Here is a 21,960-nt window from a genome sequence, read left to right on the forward strand (position 1 = left end):
TACACCACCGCGCGTCAGCCCCGCTCCCCACCAGCCCCTACAGCCCCCAGCCCCTTTATCCCCGCCCTCCAAGCGCGCCTGGGGGCAGTTCTTCAACAGCTCCCCGCCGCCGCCCCCCCGGCTTCCCCGACGGTCGGAGTTGGAGGCTGATTGGGTGCCGGGCTCACCGGATCTGCAGACTACCTCGCCGGATCCGGAGCCCCCGCTACTGGATCTGCTACCCGACAGCACCAAATCAGCTCTCGGGGCGAAGGATGGGACGCGGTCTTACGCGGATGTCGTCAGAGCCAGCTTCAATGCCCCAACCGGCCGAGCCTATCTGCACCACCAAGGAGAAGACCGCGCTCCTACCCATGGGGGACGGAGTAACTCCGACGACAAGACGACTACGCGGCGCTTTCAAGGCCCTACGTCAGCGGCGCCACGCCCCGGCTCTCCGTACGGCGGTGTAATGGACATACCTCAGCACAATCTGGCGAGCCATGACTGGCAGCCAGTGCGAAGCCGACGGACGCGGCGGCAAGCGCGGCCCGAGGAGCGGCGACGCGACGGCGGACAAGACCGGCGCCACAGCGACGATTCAAGGCGGCCACCAAACAGGGCGCTGCTCGCCTTCAAACGGGGCGACTGAGGACCGCTGCTTCCGGTGCCTTGCCCCCAACCACCTCGCCTCGGCTTGCCGCGACCCCGTCCGCTGCTTCCGGTGCCGTCGCTTCGGGCATAGGAAACGCGAGTGCAGGGCGCCACGGCCACAACTTCATCTGAGGCCCGACGCTCACAAGTCTCCTTGCCCGCCGCCGCCACCTCCATAGCCGTGCACACTGTCGCCGCCTCTACAGCCACGCGAAGCTGCTCCTGCTCGCCGCCTGCCGTCCAACAACGCCCGCCACCTGACACATCGCCACTTCACCCACCGCCACCCCCACAACGCCGGATCCTATCCACCTCAATCAACTCCAATGGCCATAGGAGACCCAAATACGCGGCCAGAAGCTGAAACGGTGTTCATCTCCACTACCTTCCACCTCCAGCACGACGCGCGGGACTGGGAAGCCTGTGCGCTAGTCCCGTGGGCATTGCAAGTGCCACCGGACGCCGGCGCCAGGGACATCGCCAGACTCCTCACCAGGGAACTCCACCTGCGGCCAGGCGACGTCTCAGTCACGCTCCATCAACCTGAACCTTATCTCATCCGGTTCGAGCAGGCGGAACACGCGGCGGAGGCACGGCGGAGAGGACGATTCACAGGCGACGGCATCGACATCTGCCTCCGCACCTGGCGAAGCCTCACGCATGCTCTCGGCTTCCGTATCTTCTACCGGGTCCGCCTCTGCCTCGACGGCATCCCATCGCACGCCTGGACCCTGGAGATCGTCGAGCGCGTCATCGGCCACAAGTGCGCCCTCCAGCATATCGTCACTGACCTTCTGCAGCCGGCGGACTCCAGGCATATTGAGTTGTGGGCTTGGACGGTGGATCCGAGTGAAATCCCGAAGAAGGTATGGCTTGCTTTTACTCATAATCCAGCAGCGCAATCATCCACATTTGCAGTTTCGGACGAGCCCCTGCAGCTGCCTTGGCAGCAAGGGACACGATTTGAAGTCTTCATCCACCTGCCACTTCTGGAGGACTACTCGGCGGCAGCGCGCGATCTCCAGCAAGCCATCGACCATCCGGAAAGCATCGTCCCCGTCCGGCGCCGCTACGAATGGCGCTACGGCCTCGTCGACGGCGCGCCCTCGGATGCCAGATCACGCTTCCCGGCGCGCCTCCCCCGACCGCCGAGAGAGCACATCAGTGCGGGTCCTCACCGTGCTGAACCTAGTGGAGGACGGCGCGCGGCTGCGGGCGGCCACAGAGCAGAGCATGGCGCCCGAGCCACGGGTGATGATGGGGAAGATGGATGACGGCACGACGACAGCACCTGTCCGCAACAGCGTACCAAAGAAGACCGTCACAGGCGCCGCCCGGCGCGGCAGCGCTGTGATGACCGGCCGTTCGTCTGGCCGGCCCGCCGAGAAGACGACGACGACCATCAAGACGGCGACTATGAACACCCAGGACAGGGGCGGCAGACCGGATTCGACTCCTGGTGGGATTCAGGGAAGGTGCGCCGTGACCGAACACGTTCCCCCCCAAGGCGAAGCTATGCCCCCCCGCAGGGACGACGACACGAAGATGGTGCTCCGGGGCTAACCAGCCTAGCCCCCTCGCAGCTCCAAGCTCTCTTCGCGGCGCAAGCGACAGCACTGAAGCACTACGTCCAGCACCAGGTAACCGCCGCACCCCCAATGACTGACTCTTCTACCTTGGACGCCAGGAAGAGCTTCTGGTGTGCCGGAGCTGATGAGTACATTCGCAAGGCGTGCTGGCTCGCTGACCGCCTTGGCCTCGATGACGCGGCGCATGGGGAAAAGGCCTGGTCCGAGCCAGTTCCGCTGCCGCGAGTCTTCGACCGGCTCCGTGCGGAGCTGCTACAGGACTCGACAGCGACGGCGGTGGGAGCGTCTTCACCTGCCCAAGCAGTGCCACGCGTCTTCAACCGATTCCGCGCGACGCTGCTCCACGACTCGACGGCGACGGCGGCGGCGGCGCCTTCAGTCCAAGAGGTTAGCCAGGCGCTTGATGCCCTGTGCGTCGAGGCTGCACGGGAATCTGTCCGGGGTGCGACCCAGCACAACAAGCAGGCCACGGCCCAACACCCAACGGGCACGTTGCTTCACAAGGAGGCCCAACAGGTGGGAGCCCACATATTTGCTGCTCCTGCACACCTGACTCTGACAAATGAGGTGGGCGGCCCAGCTCGATTTGGGCCAGGGGAGATGAATTCTCCTGTGGGGGATGATAATGGGCTGACCCACAATCCAACCACGGAGTGTTTCACGGCGGCCCAGTGCACCCGGCTGCCCAACCCAAGTGCCCACCAGACACCCACCCGCACTATAAGGCCAGAGCAGCCCACGCCATCACCTCCTGCGCCACAGACAGCACAACTCACCCCAGCACCACAAATTGACGATCTCTTTGCTACACCTCCGCCACCAGCACTGCCGCAGCAGCCACCGCAACGCATGCGTAGGGGCCGTACCTTCGATATGACCAAAGTGCGGCGGAGCGCACGCCTAGCTAAAAAGCCATCTATGCCAGCAGTTGAGCGTGCACAACGAAACCTCTGGAAAAAATTAGGTGTAGGCAGCGATGAGATGGCACCGATTGAGCAAGTGTTGCAGGATTTTCTTAACATGTTTCAGGGGGCGCTGCCGGACTACATCATTGCTGCCATGACCGCCCTTTTCGACCTTGACGACGACACAGCGGACCAAGTGAATGAAGCGCTTCTCCTGATGGCAGGAGATGATGTGGGAGAACTTCAGCAGTTGGACCATGCGGCTGCATGAGTGCTCTGCCAGGACAACTGCATCAAGTGCCTTACTACTCTATTATGTATCGTTCCTACTACTACTACTACTACTACTATTGCTACCGCGACGTTTATGTACTCTCGAATCCAGCTCCTCACCCTGCTGGCTGCGACCTTCGGGGAGGACTTTATCTTTGCCCTGCTGGCTGCGACCTTCGGGCAAAAACCTTGAACTCAAAACTATGCCATGACTACTACTGCGAACCAAAACCTGTGGCGACAGTTATTACGGTCAACGACAAAGGGAGTGATCTGGTAGCAGCATCATCTACAAGCAGTGACCAGCGCATCTACGACCTTACCATTCCACGGGTCACAACACCACAGCCGCAGGAGTCACTGCACAATCCGCAAAAACGACCAGTACAACTACATGCGCCACAAAATAAATTAAATGACTGACAACTTCCAAATTTTGAGCTGGAATGTGAGAGGGCTAAATGCACCAGCAAGATGCCTCACAGTTCGCGAAACCATTGCGGCGACAACATGCCATATCGCATGCCTGCAAGAAACAAAGATGCAAAACATCGACGCGGCTCTAGCTAACCTCCTAGGGGGACCTCGCTTAACGAACTTTACATTCCAAGCGGCTTCAGGCACGAAGGGCGGTATCCTATTACTCTGGGATGAAAGAATGTTTGACATACAGGACATTCAAAAAAACAGGTTCTCGATCTCAACAACAGCAATAGTTAAACACAGCAACGTTCGCTTCAAACTCACGACGGTATACGGCCCCTCGCGACACCTAGCCAAGCCGGCCTTCCTTCGCCACCTGCGAGCAATGACGCCAGATGACAACACTCAATGGCTCATACTGGGTGACTTTAACTTAATATACCATGCCAGCGACAAGAACAACAATAACCTAAATAGGAGGCTTATGAGGCGATTCAGAGCAACAATTAATTACTGCGGCCTAAAAGAAATACCACTACAAAACAAGAGATTCACCTGGAGCAACGCGCGGCATCAACCGACGCTAACGCGAATCGACAGAGTTTTTTGCAATGCACCCTGGGACCTACACTTCAACGACCACGTCCTCCACGCTCTCTCTTCCTCGCACTCGGACCACTGCCATTTGCTACTGGCGCAACAATCGGGGCCGCGCAAACCGACACCTTTTAAATTCGAAAACTTCTGGACACGGTTACCAGGGTTTCATGAGATTGTTGCCAAGGAATGGTCAAAGCCGACCAAACACACCGAGCCGTTCCATAGGCTGGGCTACAAACTACACAAAACAGCTCAAGCACTGCGATCATGGAGTCGAACGCTAATATCCGAGGCTCGATTAAAAATGCATATGGCTCAAGAAGTCATCCTACGCCTCGACGTAGCCGAGGAAGCAAGATTGCTCACTGCACCGGAGCACAGTTTATGGAGCAAACTCAAAAGCAGACTGTTAGGATGGGCAACCATAGAAAAAGCAAGAAGGAAACAGTGCTCTAGGATAACCTATCTACGACACGGTGATGCAAATACTAAGTTTTTTCACCTCAAGGCAAATTGGAGAAGAAGAAAAAACTTCATTCAACGTTTGCGGATGGGAAATGACTGGGCCGTAACGCACTCACAAAAACAGCAGATAGTCCAGAATCACTTCGATGGTGTGATGTCTGCCCCACCTGCCCGCACCAAAACTTTCGACTGGGGAAAACTACAGTTTCCAACAGTGGACCTAACCGGCATTGACAATCCTTTCTCGGCCAAGGAAATAGAAAATGCAATAACTGCCCTGCCCAAGGACAAAGCACCGGGACCAGATGGCTTCACTGGCTTGTTCTTCAAATCCTGCTGGACTATAATTAAAGGCGATATTATAGCAACAGTAAATGCCTTCCACGCGGGGAGATGCAACGACCTAAATTTGATCAACTCGGCCAACATTGTACTAGTACCCAAAAAGGATGGAGCCGAGAGTATCAATGATTTCAGACCGATAAGTCTCATACATGCAATTGCAAAGATTATTACAAAAATGCTGGCCACTAGGCTTCAACCCTATATGGACAAATTGATATCGCCAAGCCAAAGTGCTTTCATTAAAGGACGAAGCATCCACGACAATTTCCTCTATGTTAGGAATATGGCAAGAAGATTCCACAGGCACAGAATGCCGACGCTGCTAATGAAGCTAGACATCTCAAAGGCTTTTGACTCGGTACGCTGGGACTACCTGCTTGAATTATTGCAACATAGAGGATTTCCCACAAGATGGAGAAACTGGATCACGGCCTTACTAACCACATCAACCTCCAAGGTCCTGATAAACGGCATTCCATCTGACCCAATAATGCATGGACGAGGACTACGACAAGGAGACCCACTATCCCCTTTTCTCTTCATCCTGGCGATAGATCCACTGTATCAATTCATACACATGGCGACGGGCATGGGACTACTCAAAAAGCTAGGTGGACGTACGCCGCGCACCAGCATCTCTATGTACGCGGACGACGCGGTCATCTTCATAAAGCCAACTCAAGCAGACGTCACAAATGTCACAAAACTACTGCGTCTATTCGGCGAGGCTACAGGATTAAAAACAAATCTACAAAAGACAACTGTGGCACCTATTAGTTGTAATAACGTGGACCTAGATGAAACCCTCTCTGAATGGCCGATCACTCGTACAGGCTTTCCGCTAAAATACCTTGGGCTACCACTTGCGATAAGACGTTTACGGAAAGTGGACTTCCAGCCCCTAATAGACAAAGCAGCTAAGAAGCTTTCTGGATGGCACAATCGCAACATTACACAAGCAGGCCGAGTCTGCCTCACCAAAGCCGTGCTCACGGCACAACCGTTATATCTACTAACAGTCTTAAAACCTCCAAGAGAAGTAATGGAAGAAATTGACAAAATCAGGAAACGGTTCGTTTGGGCCGGCGGCAGTATGCTGACAGGTGGCAAATGCAAGGTCAATTGGACAAAATCCTGCTTACCAAAAGAAAACGGCGGACTAGGAGTGTTGAATCTCACCAATTTCGCTAGAGCCTTGAGACTGCGCTGGCTTTGGCACGAGTGGGAATCCCCGGGGAAAACATGGACTGGAATGGGTACCCCATGTGATGACTCTGACCAACTTTTATTCGCGGCTTGCACAACTATCACTGTGGGCAATGGACGCAAAACAAGTTTCTAGCACTCAGCCTGGGAACGGGGCACTAGACCAAAGGACATTGCGCCCAATCTATATAAACTATCCAGGGGGAAACATAAAAAACTTGCAGAAGCCCTACACAATAATAGCTGGGTGGCGGACATTAACATCCATGCCGGACTGACAACACAACACTTGCAAGAATTCGTCTCTTTATGGCGACTACTAGCACCAGTAACACTGCAAGAACTACAAGAAGACACAATACGTTGGAAATTCACACAAAACGGACAGTATTCAGCGGCATCAGCATACAGGGCGCAGTTTCTAGGCTCCACTTATGCACCACACAGCAAAACAATATGGAAATGTTGGGCGCCACCGAAATGCAAATTCTTCGCGTGGTTGATACTACAGGACCGAGTCTGGACTGCTGATCGACTTGCGCGACGAGGATGGCCTCACTCACCAAATTGTCCTTTATGCCGTGGACAACAAGAGACAGCACATCACATCCTGGTCCAATGCAGATACACAAGGCGTCTATGGAGCCACGTTGCCAATTGGGCTTCGCAACCCAGCATACAACCCTCGGAATGGCACCCAACCGACAATGCCCTCGATTGGTGGATCAATATGATGACAAGGACTGAAGCACCTCGGAAAGGAGTTGCCTCTATGGGTTTGCTAGTAATATGGGAACTATGGAAGGAGCGAAATCGACGAATTTTTAACCATCAAGAGATGGCAACAACCTCAATGTTGGCAAAAATCAAAGAGGAAGCAGGCAGCTGGATATCAGCGGGGGCGAAAGCCTTAGTGTCCTTATTATCAAGAGAGTAATAGCGCTACGTGATTATTTTTGTAACTTCCTTGTAACTCTCATGAACTATTCTACTATCTCAATGAAATAGGCACTGTCCCGTGCCCGTTTGTTCAAAAAAAAAGAGCTCTACGAAGAAGACATCAAACGATACTGGAAATCTCTCGGGGGTAGGAAGGAGGGGATGCCGGACCAACAACCTAAATGGGCCAACAAAAATAACAACGGATGTACCGGCGCCCGGATGTCCAATAATTTTTTTTTAATCAGATGCTCCGTCGCAACATTGAAAAATAACTATTGAAACATCAAAAATCAACACTTGCAACAATGAGGATTGCAACACCTTTACGTGCATGAAACATCTCGAATCGTTTCATGCAACATTCAAAACAGACATATTGCAATAACAAAAAAAATCTCTTGCAATATTGCAACAACAAAAGAAGAAGAGACCGAAACAAAGAAAACCACTATACGCAACATCATGAACAAGTTGATGCAACACCCGATTGCTGGCAAGTCGGACTGTTGCAAAACAGATGAAACATCCAAAACCACTATTGCAACATCTAAAAATAACTACCGCAACACCGCCCGTCGCTACCACCGGAGCACGCAACAGTGCTGCCGCTGTAGGGGTCCCGCCGGCACAGGCTGTCGGGTCCCGCCGCTCGCCGGCCGTGGGCACCAGCGCCGTCGGGCCCTGCCACTTGCTGGCCGAAGGCGCTGCTGAGCCCGCTGCTTGCTGGCTCGTGTAGTCACACCGGTGGGGATCGTGGCAGTAGCAGGAAGGGGAGAGGAGGAGGTTGTGCTTGTAGAATGAATGGTCGCGGGCTTGCGGCGTGAACTCTGGACTGAATTGGTGTGCGATAGGAATGTGGTCCGGGAGATATAAACAAGCATAGAAACGGAAGCAGTAAAAAAGATGTGGACCATGTCGCGCCACGCGTCCATCCGGAGGAAGTTGTTGGCGTTGGACGACCTGCACGTAGCATTACTGAATATAGATGTCCATTCGGGCCGCCCGGCTCGGCCTAGCACGGGCCCGGCATGGCCCGTTCATTTTCGTGCCGGCCTAGCCCGTCACAGTGACCCCGTCGTGCCATGCCGGGCCAGCCCACGGGCCTCACTAGTGGCCCATGCACGGGCCCGTGAGGCCTTTTTCGTGCCGGGTTGGCCCGAAGAGCCCGGCCATTTTTATGTGCCGGCCAGACCACGGGCCTCACTAGCGGCCCATGCACGGGCCCGTGAGGCCTTTTTCGTGCCGGCCCGGCGCGAAGAGCCCGGCTATTTTTACGTGTCGGGCCAGCCCACAGCTCGTTAAGAGGAAAAAAAAACTTCACCTCATAAGGGTGAAACACTGATTCATAATCTAAAATTTTCAAGTTCATCAAACATTCAAAAATCAAAATAGAAGGTTAATCAACAATCACACATTCATCACATGGACACAATCACACAATCACACAGAAAGTCAAAAATCATAATAAAGGAATTATTAGAGCTGTTAACACTTGATCTATGTGATCAAGTGTTGGTTGCCTCATTAAAAACCTTCCTAGGTAAAAACTCACCCTTGTGAGAAAACCCTAGGAAGGGAAAAAGAGTACAGCCAGCTCAAGACTAGTTCAATTCAACATTACAGTTTATAGACATTGAGAGACACACAGACATAACATCTTTGAACAGCTGGCTAAGCCAACACCAACAGGCAACAGGCTTCAGCTTCATCCTCCAGCCCTCCAACAGTTCAGCTTGCTCCTGGGGTAGGCCTAGAGGTGCACAACAGCATTAGTGTTAGCAATTGAAAGTGTTTAACAAATGAACAAAAGATGAGTTAGTAATGGACTTACTAACTAGCTTGGCCTTCATCCATGTCTGGGTAGGGGCTTTTGTAAGTTTCCTCCAGTTCATTGACCTCCTTCTCAACATCATGTTGGGTCCTTGCATCTCCCAACTCCCAATCCTTAAGGCAGGTCAGCATCTCCCCCGTTTCTGGCAACAACCGTCGGCGCCGCTCCTCAATCACCCTACCAGTTAGACTAAAATAAGATTCCGAAGAAACAGTGGAAACTGGAACAGACATAACATCTTTAGCAAGTATGAATAAAATAGGATAGGATAGCTTGTGCTCATGCCACCAACTAAGTATGTTGAAGTCATCATCATAGCAAGTAATAGTATCACTGTCCAAGTAGGATGACAGCTCAGAAGCAGGAGATATAGGAGGTGTAGATGAAAGAACAGGAGAACCACATGAACCAGGACCACCAAAGATCTTACCCCATGCTGTTCTTTTCTTACCAGTAGCAGCTGAAGGTTGAACGGGCCTTTGCGATCGAACTGCACCAAACTTATTTTTATACTTGTTAAACAACTTATGTAATTCAGTTCTTACCTCAGTGAAATAAGAAGAGAGTAATCAACACCAACTGTCTGAGAAAGAAGTTGGAGAACATTATGAAAACCTCTCACCTTGGCTTTAGGATCCAAAATGAATGCAAAGGAATACAACAGAGGTATGTTCTGCCAATACTTGAGAAACTTAAGCTTCATGGAAACAACAATATTTCTCAGCAATGGATCAGAATCTTGGCCATGCAAATGGCCAGCAATCTCAATAATATGATGCAACATCAAAGGACTTGTTGCATAGTAAACACCAGATAAAGTAACAGTGGAATCATAAAACATTTCAAGGAACAGCAAAATTTTCTCAACAATTACCCAATGACTTTCAGTTAGAAGTGGTTGGCCATTGTGCACATAATGAGCAGAAATAAAGACAGAAAAGACAGTCTTATATGGTAGTAGATGTTTGAGCATGAGATATGTAGAATTCCATCTCACATCCATATCTAAACCAAACTTACGAAGGCGTACCCCCTTGACAATGCAGAAGTTATGGAAAGCTGCAATGCGTTGATTAGAAGAGTTCAAAAAAGAGATTACAGTCCTAAAAGCCTCAAGATAAGCCTTGATCCTCTTCAAACCAGACTTGACTATGAGATTGATAATATGACATGCACAACATCGATGCAAAAGACCAACAAGTGCTTTATCAGAATCAGAATTAGAATCAGAATCAAGAGGTTCAGAATCTGGACCTAGATAACCAACCAATTTGGGAATAAGTGTGGACATGGCAGAAGTATTAGCAAAAGTATTGTCAAGTGTGATAGAGAAAATTTTATCCTGTAAACCAAACTCAGAAACTACTTATTCAATACACTCAGCAATGTTAACACCGGAATGGGAGCAATCAATCAATCTAAGAGCAATGACTCTCTTCTCTAATTCCCAATCAGCAGAAACAAAATGTACAACAACACTAAGGTAGTCCTCCTTGGCATTCCCTGACCAAATATCAGAAGTAAGACAAACAGAAGAAATATGAGACTTCAAAGTATCAATAAGAGAAACACGACGCTCGGCAAAGAACTTGGCAAGATCTCTAGAAGTGGTCTGTCTAGAAACTTTAGCAAAACGAGGGTTATGAGCACGCTGGATGTACTCCACAAATACCTCTGTCTCACCAAAGCCTAGGGGTAGATCAAGTCTAGCAATCAACCGGTATAATTCTTTGCGAGCAAGATCAGGCTTGTATTCCCAATTAATAATTGAGCCATCAGAATGGAATTGTAGTTGCGACTGAACAAGAGAAGAATGGTTTTGTTTAGCCAAGCACATCTTCTGGTGCCGGAGCAAATGGCCAGTACCAACACAAGACCGGCCAGTAAGAATGTGAGAACAATGACGGCACTTGGCAGCGTACCTTACCTTCTTCCCGTTGGCGCCTTCCTGGAACAACTCATCAAAGTCATTCCAAGCAGCAGATCGCCGCTTCCCCTTGCGAACACTGGTGCCTGTTGATGTAGTTGGGGTAGAAGATGGGGTAGAAGATGGACAGTACCTCCAGCACCGGCAGCATCCGCATTGACGAGAGCAGCAGAGCTACCAACGAGTGGCACGGCTCCGGCAGCCACATCGTCCTCATCGTTGCCTGGTAGAACAGAACAAGAAGAGGATCAGGAAGACAGGAACAAGAAGATGATCAGGAGAACAAGAACAAGAGGATCAGAAAGAAGTTACCTGGCAGGCCACAGGCCCTTAGGTCGTCGTTGATGGTGTAGTTCTCGTCCATCACGACGACCTCCTGTGGCAGGCGGCAGCCGGGGCGTCCCTCAGGTGTCAGGCCTCAACCACTCCGTCACTCAACGGCGCGCGGCACCCGATGGGGCGACGGAAACCTACAAGAAAAATAGGAGAACAAGATCAGGAACAACTAGAGGATCAGCAGAACAATAAGGGGATCAGGAGGACAACAAGGAAGAAGACAGTTACTTACGATGCCGAAGCCCGTAGCAGGAGAAGAAGACAGTTACCTGCAAGAAGAGGATCAGAAAAACAAGAACATGATCGAGAGGATCTACATCAGGAGAATAAGAAAAGGATCAGGAGGATCTACATACCTGCGACGCCTCAGCGGCTCAGCCCGGAGCTGGAGAGGACGACGGGAATAAGATCAGGAGAACAAGAAGAGGATCAGGAGGATCTAGATCTAAGGATCAGGAGGATCTAGATGTAGATCCAGATCCAGGAAGGTGGGACGGGAGGAGTCAAGGAGTGGGGAGCGGAGGAGTCGAGGCGAGGAGGCGGTGCCAGTGGCAAGCCGGCAAGGCACCAGGGAGGCAGGGAGCCAGGGAGGCGGTCAGGCGGAGGCGCGGACGCGGACGCGGAGGAGGTGAGCCGTGAGCGGAGGAGTCGAGGCGAGGAGGCGGCGCGCCGGTCGCCGTCGGCCGTCGCCGGGATGTGGGACTGGAGGCTGCGGGTGCGGGACGCCGGGACGGGACGGGATAGGAGGAGCCGAGGCGAGGAGGCTGGAGCGCAGCGGAGGAGACGAGGAGGCGAGGAGGCGGCGGGCGGAGGGGAGAACGGGGTAGGGTTTGTGAAGGGGGGGCGTGGCTGGCCGGGGGGGGCTTATATATGCCCCTCCTCCCGACCGTTGGTGGGCTGCTCCGGCTGCTGCTGGGCTGGCCTGCTATTCGCTTGACGGGCCGGCAACGGGCCGGGGGTGCGTTTTCATGCCGGGTCATGCCGCCTGTCGGGCCGAGGCAACGGCCCACGCCTGGAACGATTATGCGGGCCGGATCAGCCCGAGTCCGAAGAGTTACGGGCCGGGCCGGGCTAGGTACAGGCTAAAAATACGGGCTTCGTGCTAGGCTCTCGGGCTGCGGGCTGCATGTACATCTTTGTTACTGAAATAACAACACACCGGCCAACCAAAAGAAGTTGCTGCGCCAATCTTGAGGGGATCGTAGCCACATATATCTGGGTGAAATAAAGGAAGGAAAACACCCGATAGATGTTTAGGAATTTCGTAAAAATACCTAGTATGGTGTAAAAAAACAGTTGTAATTTTTCAGTGGCACTGACAATTCCTAAGAAAGATAAGGCCCAAATCCAAACCATAGCTCCACCTTTTTCTTCTTGGACTCGTTTTATTTTCTTGGATTTGGGCTTTATCAAACCGAGGACTAATAAGAAAGTACAGTATATAAGGCCCAAATCCATCTAAATATGATAAGGCCCACTTCAGATGCGGCTCGTCTAGGCCGGTTGAGCCGTTGAGGTCCTTCCTTTCTGCTCCAATTAGCTTCCCGATTCGGTCGCTCCGACCCCGGAGGCCCAGACAGATGGGGAGGCGGCACAGCGGCGGCGGCGGCGGCGGCCGCGGAGGCGGAAGAGGGCGTGGGCGAGGGCGAGATGAGGAAGGCGATCTCCATCTGCACAAGGCTGCGAGGGATGGTGATGCGGCCGCGGCGGAGTCGCTGTGCGAGTCCAACCCTCTCGCCGTCAACTCAAGGGACCGCCTCTCCCGCACCCCGTACGCACCACCATCCCTGCCAATCGGCCAATCCCCCCTTTCCCTCCCTCCTCCCCCCACCATCTGAGCAGAGAAGAGCCGAGTAGCCATGCCTTGTGTTGGATCGTTACTATTTTTATTTGGAGTAGAGTACATAATTACATATGCCCTTGGTCACTAACCCTAGCACAAGAAGCATGTGTATGCGCCTGCGGCTTCTTCTTTTAGATGATTGAGCTCCTCATTATTTTTGTTACGCATTCTGTTGTTGCAGCTGACTAGCCACGTTTCCTTTTACGAAGTCGACCAGCCTATAACACTACACGAAATTCTGTTCATCCTGCATCTGGACCTCCTTTTTTTTCCCGCCACAAAGCACTGACACATCATCTTTATCCATCAAAGCTGTAGGTTGTAGCCATCAAACAATTTTGCTGCTAATTAATGGATAACATAGGGCACCGTAGTTCATCTCTTTGCTTCTTGTTATTTCGGTAGCTGGTTATAACAGAAGCTGTATGTCTACTGTTACACATACCCAAAAGATTTCGCTAGCTTGCTCATGAGTTGAATGTCTTCAGCAATTCCAACTCAAGCTTAATCAGAATGCGTGAATAATTGCAGGCATGGATTAAATTCTCAGGTTTACAAACTGGGCCTCAATAAGACCCTAAGGCCCATACCTGGGTTCAAGTCCTAAGAGGCTACTAAGACCAACTTTGGGGGCAAACTGATTCATTGGAACTATAAATCGTTATTACTGCATCTATGAATAGTTTGGGTTGAGGGAAAACTGATTTCTCTACATCATGCTTGGTATTTGACCGCCGGAACATCTCATATTTCTCTCACTATCATATCCAGCCAATGCCTTCTGTTTATATCTGCAAGAGTGATATGGCACAGTGTAGATATAATCTTTGCTTTAGTGAAGCATATTTACATCCAGAATTGTACATGCTGACTCTGTGATTTGTCATGCTATATCATTACCAACATGTTTATTTATTTTCTCCTTTTTTCAGCTTGTATGCTGATTATTATCTTTTACCAAGGGATTCATTGTAATGGAAATTCGCATGGCCAAGTTGTGATAACATTTTTCTCCTGAAACTAGCTCGCACCAAACTCTTTTACCTATTAGTTGTAGTAGTTCCTGAACTTTGTTGATAATTCAGGGTAAAAATCCATTGTGTTGTCTCTTGGCTTCAAGTTTTGGCAAGGGATTGACTAGGCACAATTATGTGCAATATATGCTATTGCACTAACCCCAACATTCTGCTAGTATCAATGCGGATATTCTTCATTTTAGCTTTCTTGGCGTATCATTCTTGATGAATTGTCAGTGCAGTATAGAGGCAGGTAGTCTCTCAGTGGGCAGGATATGTTGTTGCAGTAGTATTCTCTATCGATTTTCTCAGTTAATTTTACTATCTTCTTGACACAATTTATTTCTTTATTCAGACTCCACTTGGCTGCATGGGCTGGGCATGTTGAGGTTGTGAAATGCCTTTGCAAGCACAAAGCTGATGTAGGGGCTGCAGCAATGGATGACACCGCTGCAATTCATTTTGCCTCCCAGAAAGGCCATATAGAAGTGGTTCGTGAGCTGCTGGTGGCTGGGGCCACTGTGAAAGCGAAGAACAGGAAAGGCTTCACGGCGCTGCATTTCGCTGCGCAGAACTCCCACCTGGATCTTGTGAAGTACCTTGTGAAGAAAGGTGTCGACGTCACAGCAAAGACGAAAGGCGGCCAGACAGCCCTACATGTCGCGGAGAATGACGATGTGCGTGCGTTCCTGAAAGAGTGCGAGCAGTCCTTGAAGAAGGGATCTGAGCTACCATTGGAGAAAAAGGGAGCTGAGCCTGAGCTACCATCAGAGAATAAGGATGATTCTGCCCAGGACGGCGGTGGCAGCAAGTCTTCAGGTGAGGGTATGCAAGATGGGGATGATGCAGGGCAGGGTGAGAAGAGGAAATGCGAGGGGGTTGCTGCCTCGAGTTCACCACAAGTGAAAAAGGCCAAGGTTTCCCTTGGTCATCTTGTTAGTGAAAATGACATGGATGAGGAGGAAGAGGAGTGATATTCACTAGACAGCCTTTACCTCGAGGATGCAAGAAGTTCTTCAGACCCATGGTGCCACCTTGTATGTTTTGTTATCCTTATCATTAGTCTGTACGGCAATCTGGGGGTGTAAAGACAATTGCAAGTTTTAGTTGGGTCTCATGTATTGCATGAATGGAAGTTCTAATTGCAATCAAGTCAGCCCTGCTATTGGTACGACGAGTTGTTACGATTTGTGTACGCCCCAAAGCGTCGTGATAGCCATCAAGGGCCTTGGTACACGCGATGCACGGATCAACAAGTCGTAACAAGATCGTACCAGGCAGCCGTATGCGTAACAATGTCCACTCTGTACTCTGAAAGCTGGGCTTTTCGTGATGTTTTATTCTTCTCTCGATTTGAATCTGAGACGCATCCTGGTGCTAGTACGCACAAATTTGGTCAAACGACCGCTGATTTTTGTGTCGTTTTGTGCTGCGTTGTTGATGAGAAAAATGAAGCTTTTGACTGAGTTCTCTCTCTCTACGCCGATTGCCCAGGTCTGTCTCCGGCTGCAGCGACGCCCACCATCTCTCGCTCGGCAGCCGAGCCGGCAGGCCACACCGCACCGGTGTCCATTACCAACGGCACTCGGCAGGCCTTGAGCTTAGGAGCGGGTTAAATTTTAGGCTTTTTTATGCCAAAGGATTAGATATGAGCTAATTGCTAATCTAATTGTCCATTGCCGGTTTTCGGGTTTGAATCCTATGGGCTAAACTTTAGCCTTTTTTATGCTAAATACAAGGACTAAACATGAGATAATTGCTAATTAATTACACAGATAAAGGTTAATGGGTGGTTAGAGCCTATTAACCTTTGATTAGCTCATGTTTAGCCCATCAACATATAAGGACCAAACTTTAGCTCTCCTGTTTTAGCCAATCCAAACATCACGTAAGTCAAGTCACTAAGAGTTAACCATATACAATGCAGGCCTGCAACCAAATATAATCCATATGGCTAATCTAAGTAGTGCAACCAAATAGAGTCGTATTGCATTTTGAGCACATGTTTGGGTTAGCAAGACTAAGAATCTTAACTATATTAGATTTAGTCAAACAATTCAAATCTAGGTATCATTTAACCTACTAAATAAATACTTTTGGTTTCTTCTTACCATTAGTAGTGTTGGAGATCACAAGGCTAGAATGTCTTGTGTGCGAAATAGTATTATTGGTTAGTGAAGTTAGCCCTTGTTTACTTCCCAAGTTGGGAGGTGCCAAATTGGCATTTTGCCATAAATGCGACACTGTAGCGTTTCGTTTGTATTTGTGAATTATTGTCCAAATATTGACTAATTAGGCTCAAAAGATTCGTCTCGCAAAGTACAACAAAACTGTGCAATTAGTTTTTGATTTCGTCTATATTTAGTACTCCATGCATGTACCGCAAGTTTGATGTGATGGGGAATCTTCTTTTTGCATAGTGTCAAAGTTGGAAGTTTGGAGGGAAGTAAACAAGGGCTTAGCTTCGTCAGAATCCCACGAGTCCAATAAAAAGAGCTAGTCCTCTAAAGTAAAGTAGGCGGATTTTGACTAAATAAAAGATTATTACTAACAAAAAATCCTTGTAGTTGGTGATATTGTTACGTTATCTCAAAATTCGCCTAGTGTTTTCTTGCTAGACTGGCACAGCTTGAGCATTATGTACCTCCGTCAAAAAAAAAATTGTTCGCCTCCGAACGTTTATATAACTTTAGGACCATCCAACAAAGTTCCTCGTAATACCTTCTGGCCAGTTAACAAATTGATGATTTACTCCCACCAACGATGCACGAGTTTGTCATTTACTTCCACCATCAATGTTCGAATCAGACTTGCTAAATAAGGAAGGCTAGTAGGTCCGACAATTACTGCAAACGGTCATGCATAATTAATTCTACTCGGTAATCCATCCGATTAAGAAGAGTTATTAGGGGTACTTTGGACTTTTAGCATTACTACTATCTTGTCTAAAATTTTCTAAACGAATGATTTTTATGGGATCTATCCGCTCCTCTAGCCTGAGACCGTCAAGCACAAGAGTGAAGAGCTCCTCAAGTCTTCTGACGTCTTTCACTCTTGTAGCATATGAGTTGCAATTCAGACACAGGATGTATACTGGTTCGGGCAACATGCCATACGTCCGGTCAAGATCAGTCGATCGATTTTATTCCTGAACCTAGGTGCTCAAAATTACATCCTCCTCATATTGCATTGATCACATTGACTCTATGACCCGAATGATCATGTTCCTGTTCTTTTTATGGGATGTTGTTGCGAAGGTATTTGGTGAGGTTGGTCTATCTTAGGTGGTTGCGGTATATTGTAATTTTAAGGCTTATAAAATTCCGATAAATCCTTATTGTGGTACTTTAGAACTCAAGCAAAAGTCTAGGCAAACCTTATCTATATAGATACAAAGTAGATGGAATATTAAGAAGATGCATCCAAGGGAAAAAATGGGAAGCAGTACTTCAATTATGGACACTTCAGAACTCAAGTAAAAGTCTGGGCAAGCAGATTTTATTAGCCAGAGATGCATGAAGATGCAAAGAGATTCGTTGCTACTTACTCGGAATGCTAAAGAATAGGATGACCAAGTTGTTCGACGTCTATTGTGATGCTTCTGGTACTAGACTTGGATGTGTTCTTATGCAAGACAACCTTCCAAATTTGACCCCTTTCTTGAGTAATTCTGTCATTGGTTTTGCTATTTTGGAGAAATCTGGAATGAATTTGCGATAATATTCAGCTAAATCAAGGAAGCTCTATTTGTGACGTCTATTTGGAGAGAAAAGTTATTAAGGCCCTGTTTGGCATGGCTCCAACTCCGGTGGAGCTGCTCCACTCCCGAACTCCACATGGAGCCAGCTCCGCTCCAAAATTCCAGAACAAAAATGGGGTGTTTGGCTAGATGGGTGCTCTCAGCTCCAAAAAAGATCGATTTCAGTGTGGATTGCCATTGTTGCCCCCCAATTAAGGCCCCACTTGTCATCCTCTCTATCCCATCTTCTTCTTCCCCTTTTTCCACTACACTGTGCCGCACACGGGAGACCCTCCACGGGCGGCGGGGTGGGCGGCGGCGGGGCCGGCCGGCCACGGGGGCGGCGACGGGCGACGGCGGGCGGCGGGCGGGGGGGGGGGAGGGGGGCAGGCCGGCTACGGGGGCGGTGACGGGCGGGGCTTTGGCGGCGAGTGGGGCTCGGGAGAATAGAAGGGAGAATAGAATGAAACGTTTTTTTGTGTAACCAGTGGCATTGGTGGGTAATTACCCACCAACTCCACGAGGAGGTTCAAAAGAGAGGTTTCTGGAGTAGCAAAAGAGGTGCTTCAAAACTCCACCTCCATTTGCACTATAGGTCCTGTTTGGCATGGCTCCAACTCCGGGTGGAGCTGCTCCACTCCAGAACTCCACATGGAGCCAGCTCCGCTCCAAAACTCCAGAACAAAAATGAGGTGTTTGGCTAGATGGGTGCTCTCAGCTCCAAAAAAGATCGATTTCAGTGTGGATTGTCATTGTTGCCCCCCAATTAAGGCCCCACTTGTCATCCTCTCTATCCCATCTTCTTCTTCCCCTTTTTTCACTGCACTGTGCCGCACACGGGAGACCCTCCACGGGTGGCGGGGTGGGTAGGGACGGGGCGGCGGGTGGCGACGGGCGACGACGGGCGGCGAGCGGCGACGGGCGACGACAGGCTGCGGGGAGGGTGGCGACGGGCGACGACGGGCGGTGGCGGGCGACGATAGGCGGCGACGGGCGCGGCGGCGGGCGGTGGCGGGCGGCGGGCGGCGACGGGCGCGGCGACAGGCGGCGGCGGGCGGCGACGGGCGGCGGTGGGCGGCGACGGGCGGCGACGGGCGACGAGCAGGGCTCTGGCGGCGAGTGGGGCTCGGGAGAATAGAAGGGAGAATAGAATGAAACGTTTTTTTTTAACCAGTGGCATTGGTAGCCACCAACTCCACGAGAAGGTTCGAAAGAGAGGTTTCTGGAGCAGCAAAAGAGGTGCTCCAAAACTCCACCTCCATTTGCACTACAGCTCCATGGAGTTGGCAACTCCATGGAGTTTTGGAGTTGGGGTGTTTGGTTGAATTTTTTGATGGAGTTGCTGGAGTTTAGGAGTGGAGCCGGGCCATAGCTCCATGGAGTTGGCAACTCCATGGAGTTTTGGAGTTGGGATGTTTGGCTGAATTTTTTGTTGGAGTTGCTGGAGTTTAGGAGTGGAGCCGTGCCAAACAGGGCCTAAATATTAAAAAAAATCATAAATTAAATGATACGCAAATCATGAAAAATGGGGCCATTTATTAGCAGGGCAATGAAAACGAAAGTAGCCCTCAAATTAAACGGGCCCAAAGGGGGGAACGAACGGAAACCCCACCACATCAACCGGTGCTCGGCAGATCGGCGTTTCTCGATGCCGCCGGCGCAGGCGCCCTCCGGCGGCGGCGCCGCGTGGCGCCGCCTGCTGCTGCTCCTGACGGTCCTCCCGCTCACGCTCGCCGCTCTGGCCTTCGTGCTCCAGTGGCGCGGCAGCGGCGTCGACGACCCGACCGCGCGCTGGCCCCCGCACGCCTTCCCCGGCAAGGCCGCGCCCGCCCGGCTGTCCCTCCCATCGTCAGACTGCAGGGACGTCCTCGTTGGCTCCTCCACCCCCTCCTTCCCTTACCTCCGCGGCTGGTCCTTCCCCTCCGACTCGGGCTCGCCCAAGGTGTGCGTGCAGACGAGCACCTCCGCGGGGCTTGAGCAGATCCTGCCCTGGCTCTTCTATCACAAGGTCGTTGGTGTCGCGCAGTTCCTGCTCTTCGTGGAGGGGAGGGCGGCCAAACCCAATGTCGCCGGAGTCCTCGAGTCTATTCCTGTGGGTGACAAGTTCTGAGTCGTTTCTTTCCTCCAGTCTTGTTGTTCCAGTGCTAATATGAGTGCCTTTATTTTCCTGATGATGCTGCAAGGGCGTAAAAGTGGTGTACAGAACAAAGGATCTTGAGGAGCAGCAGGCGAGGAGGTGTGTTCTTTTCTGCCACCAACCAGATAAAAATTTTCTGCATTTCACTTCTTTCTTTAAAATCAGAAAGCGCATGGCTCTTGGTTCAGGCAAAATTAAATCAAAGCACATCAAACCAATGATGGATGAAGAAGAATTTTTAATGATCAGGAATGGCATAGGACATTTCCATGAACAGAACTGTATAAATAATCCTATATTTTAAAAACCACACGCATAGCTTTCCTGTAATTTATACCTATTATTTCAGAGCAAACTATGCTGAACATCACACGTCACCAAACATGTATAATTTAAATTTTAAATATGTAATTTGACTGATTCCTTAATCACTTTGAAGACACAATGAGTGTCTATCTCCATATCTTCTTTTTCTATTAAAATGCAAAGTAAAACCTTTGTAGATTTTATTTGACCTGACAAAAATCTATGCTTGAATAGTGGTGACCCACTGTTAGGACATAAAATGTCACAATATCCTATAGTGCCCATTGTTGACCGGTCAAGGAGTGTCTAAGTTGGCATGCTTGTTGATTGAGTTTCTGTCACTCACTTCTTTCACCTTCCTGATGTATTTTGTTGTTCTGCTTGAAGTCGAATCTGGAATGAGACTTGGCTTTCAGGCTTTTTCTACAAACCTTGCAACTATGAACTCTTTGTGAAGCAATCACTCAACATGGAGATGGCTATTGTAATGGCTCGGGTATGTCTTGTCTGTTATCTCCTCTGTTACTTCTGTTATCATGCATGATTGAACTTCATGTATAGTTTTTTGCTTGTGAATGAGGCTGCTATGCAATAGTGTAGGTTTCTAGATTTTCATTAGGCATTCATACACTAACTACAATTTTCTTCGTTGAAGGATTATGGCATGGATTGGATCATTCATCTTGACACTGATGAATTACTATACCCTGGTGGAGCTTCTGAGTATTCTGTTAGGCATTTGTTAGCTGAGGTCCCTCATGATGTCGACATGGTTATTTTTCCAAACTATGTAAGTAAAACAAAGTTAAGAATAAAGTCTGCACGCTATTCATATTTCTGTCTTTACACAAAACTTCTATGCTGTAATTAACATAAATATCTGCAGGAAAGCAGTGTTGAGCGTGACAATATAAAAGATCCATTCAGTGAAGTAAGCCCCCTTTTTTGTATCCCTTTTTTTCCCTTAAGACCCAGCCAGTAGATCGTTGATTGCAAGTCAAATCCTAGAAACAAACCTTGTGCATCTAATAACATTACATCCATTGATCTTTATTTTTGCTACACCATCGAGTTTTGCATTCATTTTTTGCTCATTTAATAATCGCATGTTCAAAACAGGGAACAACTTTATTCCTCTAATTGTGCTGGGCACTTAACTGCTTTGTTTTGTGAACAGAAATTTAATTTAGTTTTTGAATGATCGCACGTTGTAGTTTCTACACACCTTTGTAAGGCATCTACGAGGAGAGGTCAACTATTGTTTTTTAAATTCTTTAATGTTTTATATACTATTTTCTTTGCCCCTTTCTTACCCATTCCTTCTCAAGGCTTAGTACCATCTGATTTTTGCCTTTGCTTGTAAACTAGTTTGGGACTTGCATTCCTTGTTAGTTGGTCAGACTTTCATCTAGGAATTATGCACACTTTGTGAAGTTCCCTTTTT

The 21,960-nt window shown here is 49.6% G+C and overlaps 4 protein-coding genes and 1 long non-coding RNA gene across 7 annotated transcripts in view; 4 read left to right on the forward strand and 1 right to left on the reverse strand.

Annotated features, from left to right (window-relative positions):
• The first annotated feature begins 482 nt into the window (after positions 1–482).
• Positions 483–812, forward strand: LOC105915161 (ATP-dependent RNA helicase glh-1-like). Its single transcript, XM_012849057.1, has one exon. It carries the CDS (start codon positions 483–485, stop codon positions 810–812), a length of 330 nt encoding a protein of 109 aa, XP_012704511.1.
• A 122-nt stretch (positions 813–934) lies between these two features.
• Positions 935–3,688, forward strand: LOC111255768. The gene is made up of 2 exons (XM_022822920.1): positions 935–2,273; positions 2,364–3,688. The coding sequence occupies exon 1, from the start codon at positions 960–962 to the stop codon at positions 1,905–1,907; it is 948 nt and encodes a 315-aa protein (XP_022678655.1). The 5' UTR covers positions 935–959; the 3' UTR covers positions 1,908–2,273; positions 2,364–3,688.
• Positions 3,689–8,823: 5,135 nt separating this feature from the next.
• On the reverse strand, positions 8,824–12,246 carry LOC111255892. 3 transcript variants are annotated; one of them, XR_002676036.1, is made up of 6 exons: positions 11,832–12,246; positions 11,708–11,744; positions 11,452–11,609; positions 11,140–11,362; positions 9,213–11,010; positions 8,824–9,131 (listed from the first exon to the last, which is right to left on the reverse strand). It is a non-coding gene; the product is annotated as an uncharacterized LOC111255892 (long non-coding RNA). The 3 variants fall into 3 exon arrangements; XR_002676037.1 differs by having other exon boundaries at positions 9,213–9,389; positions 9,643–11,362; XR_002676035.1 differs by having other exon boundaries at positions 9,213–11,362.
• A 762-nt stretch (positions 12,247–13,008) lies between these two features.
• LOC101782681 (ankyrin repeat domain-containing protein 6) lies at positions 13,009–15,505 on the forward strand. Its single transcript, XM_004983442.3, has 2 exons — positions 13,009–13,246; positions 14,690–15,505. The coding sequence occupies exons 1-2, from the start codon at positions 13,056–13,058 to the stop codon at positions 15,306–15,308; spliced, it is 810 nt and encodes a 269-aa protein (XP_004983499.1). The 5' UTR covers positions 13,009–13,055; the 3' UTR covers positions 15,309–15,505.
• Positions 15,506–19,652: 4,147 nt separating this feature from the next.
• The window catches only part of LOC101783102 (glycosyltransferase-like At2g41451), a 6,068-nt gene continuing 3,760 nt past the window's right edge, over positions 19,653–21,960 (forward strand). Inside the window, exons 1-5 of the mRNA XM_004983443.2 lie at positions 19,653–20,165; positions 20,257–20,309; positions 20,904–21,012; positions 21,172–21,306; positions 21,403–21,447. Coding sequence (XP_004983500.1) covers positions 19,722–20,165; positions 20,257–20,309; positions 20,904–21,012; positions 21,172–21,306; positions 21,403–21,447 — 786 coding nt within the window. The 5' untranslated portion in view covers positions 19,653–19,721. The remainder of the gene's footprint in view (positions 20,166–20,256; positions 20,310–20,903; positions 21,013–21,171; positions 21,307–21,402; positions 21,448–21,960) is intronic.

Source organism: Setaria italica, chromosome IX, assembly GCF_000263155.2.
Source record: "Setaria italica strain Yugu1 chromosome IX, Setaria_italica_v2.0, whole genome shotgun sequence".
In the NCBI taxonomy this organism is placed as follows: domain Eukaryota; kingdom Viridiplantae; phylum Streptophyta; class Magnoliopsida; order Poales; family Poaceae; genus Setaria; species Setaria italica.

Bases quoted from the DNA above. Each gene is read 5' to 3' on its own strand.
- LOC105915161 (XM_012849057.1), top strand. From the start codon at position 483: ATGACTGGCAGCCAGTGCGAAGCCGACGGACGCGGCGGCAAGCGCGGC.
- LOC111255768 (XM_022822920.1), top strand. From the start codon at position 960: ATGGCCATAGGAGACCCAAATACGCGGCCAGAAGCTGAAACGGTGTTC.
- LOC101782681 (XM_004983442.3), top strand. From the start codon at position 13,056: ATGGGGAGGCGGCACAGCGGCGGCGGCGGCGGCGGCCGCGGAGGCGGA. The intron at 13,247-14,689 runs GTACGCACCACC...TTCTTTATTCAG, and splicing joins GACCGCCTCTCCCGCACCCC to ACTCCACTTGGCTGCATGGG.